Here is a 6,734-nt window from a genome sequence, read left to right as displayed (position 1 = left end):
ACATAAAGGATTGTTATATCCACCTTGTTAAAGGATTTGAAACATACTTCATAAGTATGCACTCTATTAGGAGATTTAGTACAAAGACTGTTAAGTCTACCCTGTTAAAAGATTTATAAAAACTGATTCACCTGTTAGAATGAAACAGTGGATCTGAATACAACTGATTGCTGATAAGATCCACTATGCTCTGATTGTCCTTGATATGACAGATAAAACATTTCTGCTCCAATGCTGACCTTGCTGAAAACCTTCAAAATTCAGCTTACATGCTTTCGCACACATTCTTCACATACTTCATATATTTCACATGCTATTTGAATGATACAATACATTACATATATATACCATCCAAGTTAAAATTACATGCAATGGTCGGCTGAATAAAAGTAGACAAAATTTAACTGAGTCGGCCAAATAGCAAAACAAACTCGGTAGAACAAACTTCTTTGTTTACCGACTGAGCTCGGTTAACACTGAGTCCTATGTTAACCGACCGAACTCGGTTAACACTGCATCTATCTTTACTCGGTTAATATTGAGTTCTTAATTAATCGACCGAACTCGGTTAATGCTGAGTTCTTAGTTAACCAACTGAACTCGGTTAATACTAAGTTCTATGTTAACCGACTGAACTCGGTTAACACTGAGTTCTTCTTTACTCGGTTAATACTGTGAGAAAAGTGTTGTCACTAATGGAAAATAACTTTATGCCAACACTAAGGTCTAAGGGAGCCTCAAGCTGAGCATGTCCAAACTCAAAGTTGTAGTAAATCTACCATCTATTGTGGAATGATACACCCTATTATAGTACTAGCTATAATATGCATCTTCAATATAACCTTTTATTTCAATATAGGGGAAAGGAGCACGACATTCATGATCAAAGTGGTAAAAATTTATCCTTACTCTTTTTCTTATTTCAATGTGTAAGCTAGATTCTAACATGTATAGTGTGTGTCTACATCATGTCTTCATGCATCAATGTGTTTGCTTCATGTCTTCTTTGTGTCGTCATGCATCCATGTCTACCTCATGTTTGCATCATGTCTTCATGCATTAATGTGTCTACTTTGTGTCCTCATTCATATGTTCTTGTACATGCTATTATATACTAACATGTCTACTTTGCAAGTGCCTAACACATATACAGGAAAGAGAATAAATCCATAATATGAATTAATGTGGATCAAATTGATTGCTTGAGGACAAGCAAATTTGAGAGGGGAGGATTGTGATAACCCCACTAAAATAATATTTAATAATTATTAAGATATAAAATTATAATAAATAATATATATGAATAATATTATTATAGATCATAATAATATAAATACTACTATATAATTAATATAGTAATTAGATATTAAATAATATACTTATTATAAATAGATATAGATCTCTCTCTCTCTCTCTCTCTCTCTCTCTCTCTCTCTCTCTCTCTCTCTCTCTCTCTCTCTCTCTCTCTCTCTCTCTATATATATATATATATATATATATTGGATATATCTAAAAACGTATAATAATATATAATTATTTAATATGATAATCTAATGGTATGTTTAATATAAGATTACATAATATTATTTAAATTAATAATATAATATTATAATAGTCCTATTAATATTAATAATAATTTATATATAATTAATAATTGCCTTATTAAATGTATTGGATTCAAGGATGGGGGAGCGAGAGTAGAGGCGACCACGTTTTGAACGCTGGGGGCAACGGTCACCTGCAACAGACAGGCAAGTTCACCAGCATTTCACAGAATGGAACCCTAGGTTCAAACGCCATGAACGAAGGGCATATGATGAGAAGATCAATAGGCGATGGCCAATGAACCGGTATAGGTGGAATGGGGGGCATAATAAAAAACCCTACTACCAAAATGAGTGTCAGTTTTTTCCACCACAGAGAAGACACGCGGAAGCAAAGAACTGGGACAGGAGCAAGAAAGGGAACAGAAATTCTTGGGGGTACAAAAATTTCGATAAGTTTGACTATTCCAGAATTGTCCATAAGTTCTACAGGCCGAAGCAACAGGAGGAAATGGCCATGGGGGAGAAAGAAGCAGCGAAGGAGGGCTCTCAAAGTAAAGAGGACAATGCCACCTATGAGGTAATGTCCATAATCCGTATTAGTAATGAAAACTGGTTAGAATCGGTTAATGAAATGAAAGAGAAAGCATTTTTCTTTAAGTGGTTAGGGCCATGGCCGTCAGTTTCTATTATAAGGCGGGGGAGCCGATCTCTATGGGGGGTAGAATGTAGATTCAAAACCCTAGCGAATGGTTTCTATCTAGGAATAGCACCAAGCAGAGCAGATAAAGATGACATTCTGAAAAAGGGTCCCTATCTTCTCGAAGGTAAGGGTATTATTTTAAAGGAATGGGCACCAAACTTTGATCCAAACAAAGAGAAGGTGAAGTCTTTCCCCACCTGGATCAATCTTCACAACTTACCAGTAGAATACTGGGGAGAAAAGGTGCTGGAAGAAATTGGGAACACAATAGGAGAACTTGTCAGGTCAGAAGTGGTCCTAAATAAAGTGGACTCATCCTCTCATCCAAGACTACTGATCATGATAAAGGAAGGGAATCCACGCCCGGACTATGTAAACCTAAGCACGGAATACGGGGTTTGGAAACAATAGATAGAGATATGGGAAGGAGAGGAAATAAAAAAAAAAAACCCAGAAGAGGAATCTTGGAATATCAGTAGCAGGAGAAGGAAAGGTTTGGAGGATGACAAAATCCTAGATTTCTTAGAGACGGGCGAGGGACAGAAGCCTCAGACACAAAACCCAAAGGACCTAACACCCACAAACATTGAGGAAGAAATTCAGGATCATCTAGTGCAGTCAGAGGGAAGAGAGGTGCAGAAAAGTGAGGAGGGGGAAGGGTTTAAAAGGACCACAGAGAACTCCACCCAAAGAGTATTGGAAACTCCATGGGAAGCAGAATGTGATCAAAGGGAAATGGAGGTGCAGAGAAACTCTCAGGGTACGGATGGTGACCAGCTAGGGATGAATGACAATCCAATAAACCTTAGAAGGTGTAGTGCAAGAATAGGAGAATCAAGTAAACAAGAAATGGAATCCCAAGAAGGAGGAGAGAATGGTGAATGTGAAACTCTGAGAAGTAAGGATCTAGAAGGTAATGGGGAAACAATTTTTAAAGACATTGAAGTCTCCCCAGAAAGAAATCTAAGTGATTCCTCTGAGGAAGCCTTGGACAGTAGAAGTGGAATGGAGGAAATGGGTTTACCCTTAGAAGAGGACCTATTAAATGACCTAGGGTTATCAGATAGGCCAGGAATACAGGAAGATAGATCTTTAGAGCTAACAAGCTCCAAAAAGCAGAAACTGAATGTTGGGAGTCAAAAAAAACGTGGACCAAAACCAGTGAAAGTTAAGCTGGCAATGGCGGGCAAAGATGCAAGCCAAACAAAAATCTTGAGATTGGGAAAAGGCTTGGCCTTTTCCCGAGAGCCATGAAAACCTTATCATGGAATGTCAGGGGCTGCAATGCCCCTGACAAAATTCGTTTGATCAAAAGGTGTCTTGATCAAGCGAAGCCAAATTTAGTTTTTCTCCAAGAAACAAAGATAAAAGAAGAAGTTTTCTCTAGTTTTAAAAATAAATTTAGAAGATGGGAATGTTTGCTGTCAGGGGCTCAGGGAGCTTCAGGTGGTATGGCGATACTTTGGAAACCTGAAACAATCACAGTTTCGGAGTCTAAGTTAAACGCAAATTGGCAATGGGCTAAAGTCTATGTTAAAAATCTACATTGGTCATTTATGGTGATAAATGTGTATGGACCAAATAAAAATGTTGAGAAGAAAGAGTTATGGGGAAAAATAGCTGAAAAAGTGCAGGAGTTTCCAAATGAGGTAACAATTTTGGGGGGGGATTTTAATGCTATTCTAAATCCGGAAGACAAAAAGGGAGACAAAGGATGGCTTTCTGAGAGTTAAAAAGATTTCAGTAATTTTGTAAATGACAATGGATTAGTTAATATTAATTTCAAAAAAGGTGACTTCACATGGACAAACCGTAGGGAAGGTTTTGTGCATATAGCAGAAAAGTTGGATAGGTTTCTAGTGGCAGGGAATTGGGCTGAAGCCAATTGGTCATGTGATGCGGAAATTCTACCTTACCAGGGTTCAGATCACTTTCCCATTTTTCTGTGATTTCAGGATGAAAAAACTCCAGACAGATGTCCCTTTAAATTTGAAGCAATGTGGCTGAAGGTAGAGGGTTTCTCAGACCAGATTGCGGAGTGGTGGAAAAAGGCTCTGACAAGGAAAGGTAACAAAGCTTTCATTTTCTTTAAAAAGTTTCAATTTCTAAAAGAGCAATTAAAAATCTGGAATAGGGAACACTTTGGTAATATATTTGATAAGAAAAAGGATATAGAAGAGAATTTAAAGACTTTAGGTCTCAAAGTCATAGAAAGTGGAATGTTTGAGGAGGATTTCAAACTGGAAAAAGGGCTCAAAAAGGAATTGGAGGAATGCTTAAACAAAGAGGAAATTTTTTGGCATCAGAAATCTAGAGAAACATGGCTACTAGATGGGGACAGGAACACTAACTTTTTCCATAACTCGGTAAAAGTAAGGCGGGCAACAAATAAAATCTTTGAAATAAAAGATATGAATGGAATCTTAAAGATGGAAAGTGAAGAAATAAATCAGGAGGCTATAAATTTCTTCTCAAACAAGGGTCAGGTGCCAGTAAGGGACAATGCTGAGGTGGAAGTGGTGCTGAGTGTTATTCCGACAGTAATAACTGGGGAACAAAACAGGGCTCTAATGGATCCAATTTCAGAATTTGAAGTCTCTCAAGCTTTAAAGGGTTTAGGAGGGGACAAAGCCCCAGGACCGGATGGTTTTCCAGCTTTGTTTTTTTCAGAAATTAAGCTGCATATTCTTGAAAGACTTGTGGGAAGTAGTGGAGGAGTCGAGAAAAGGAGGTTTCATTCTTAAAGATTTTAATAACACCTTTATAGAACTGGTGCCAAAAAGGGAAACACAACAAACCTTTGAAGATTTTAGACCCATTTCACTATGTAATACAGTATATAAGCTCATATCAAAGGTGATGGCAAATTGGCTCAAACTTGTTTTGAACTCTATTATCTCAAAAGAGCAGAGTGGGTTTCTCCCAGGGCGTTCGATTTTTGAAGGGGTAGTTGTGGCACATGAAGCTGTGCACACCATCCGAGCTTCAAAATCTCAAAACATGATGGTAAAACTAGACATAAGGAAAGCATATGATGTGGTTGATAGAAGCTTTATGCTGGAAGTGCTAGGCCGATTTGGGTTTAGTAAGGAATGGATACAATGGGTGAAAGGTTGTATTCAAACACCCAGGTTTTCTGTATTGGTAAACGAAAGCCCTCAAGGTTTTTTTGAACAGGAAAAAGGAATAAGGCAAGGAGATCCTCTGTCACCTTTCCTTTTCATAATAATGGCAGAGGTGCTAGGAAGGCTGATCCAAAAGCAAAGGGAGCAAGGGGCATGGAAAGGCATTCAAATCACAGAAATAGTTGAATCCCTCACACATATGCAATTTGTAGATGACACTTTTTTAGGGGGACAAGCCAGTGTAGAAGAAGCCAGAGGGATGAAGCATACTTTAGAGCTCTATGGGAAAGTCTCGGGGCAGTTTATTAATTGGAAAAAGTCAAAAAAAAATTTCTTCAATACTCCCTATAATGTGAGATTTAGGATCAGTCGCATATTGGACATCAAATTGGGGTTAATGCCAAACAAATATCTAGGCATTCCTTTTTTCGCAGGAAGAAATAAGGCAGACTTATGGGACAAGCTTATAGAAAACTGCCAAAAGAAAATGGAAGGATGGAGGGGCAAATGGCTGACTTTGGCAGGCAGAATACTTATGCTTCAAGTAGTGATAACAGCAATGCCAGTTTTTGCAATGATGTGTCTAGAAATTCCAAAGAAGGTTATTAGAACTTTGGAAAGCAAAATGAGGAAGTTTTTTTGGAATGGTGCCAATGAAGAGAATAAGATCCCATTGTTGGCTTGGGAAAAAATATGTAGACCCAAAGCGGAAGGAGGAGCTGGTCTGAGGGTTTGGAGTTGTATGAATAAAGCACTAGGAGCTAAACTGGTCTGGGCAGTCTATGAAAATCCACACCTCTACTGGGTAAGAATTTTAAAAGGGAAATATTTAGACAATATGGATAACAACAGAATTTTAACAATCCGAAATCCTCCAAAAGGATCAGCCATATGGAACTTTATGGTGTCTTGTAGAGAGGTGATAATTAAGCACATAACGTGGCAGATAGGGGATGGGGAGTCAGCAAAATTTTGGGAAGATTCGTGGAATGGTTTGGAAGTGCTAGGGGATAATATAAGGGACAATGAACTGAAGTCCTATTTTAAAGAAAGATGGGGTAATACAGTAAAAGATTACATGACTGAGAAGGTGGGTCCTGTAGGAAGGGAGTGGTGTTGGAAGGATGTATCGAGGCAGAAACTGACAGAGGAATAGAAAGAGCAAATGAAACAAATATTTAAGAACAGGAATGTGATGCTAACAAAGAAGAAGGACAAAGTAATTTGGTGTGGCTCAGTATCAGGTAAATACTCAGTTAAAATAGGCTACAATCTATTAGCCGAGACAGGAAGGGAAGGTTTCCTCTCAAGAGACTTATGTTGGAATAAGGACACAATGCCTAAAGCTGGGGCCTTTACCTG

General features: G+C 38.0%; 1 protein-coding gene across 1 annotated transcript; it reads left to right on the top strand.

The window, feature by feature from the left end:
- Window positions 1-3,497: 3,497 nt before the first annotated feature.
- On the top strand, window positions 3,498-4,991 carry LOC149562429 (uncharacterized). The gene is made up of 2 exons (XM_089827970.1): window positions 3,498-3,896; window positions 4,203-4,991. The coding sequence occupies exons 1-2, from the start codon at window positions 3,498-3,500 to the stop codon at window positions 4,989-4,991; spliced, it is 1,188 nt and encodes a 395-aa protein (XP_089684096.1).
- Window positions 4,992-6,734: the final 1,743 nt, after the last annotated feature.

The sequence above is a fragment of the Cupressus sempervirens genome, chromosome 4, assembly GCF_028749045.1.
Source record: "Cupressus sempervirens isolate cs-2001-9-10 chromosome 4, ASM2874904v1, whole genome shotgun sequence".
NCBI classification, from domain to species: Eukaryota; Viridiplantae; Streptophyta; class Pinopsida; order Cupressales; family Cupressaceae; genus Cupressus; species Cupressus sempervirens.
Note: the sequence above shows the minus strand (reverse complement) of the source record. Positions and strands in the feature narration are given on the sequence as shown.

Excerpts from the sequence above, each read along its gene's own strand:
- LOC149562429 (XM_089827970.1), top strand. The coding sequence starts at position 3,498 with ATGAAAACCTTATCATGGAATGTCAGGGGCTGCAATGCCCCTGACAAA. Across the intron at positions 3,897-4,202 it reads TGCAGGAGTTTCCAAATGAG|GATGAAAAAACTCCAGACAG; the intron begins GTAACAATTTTG and ends CTGTGATTTCAG.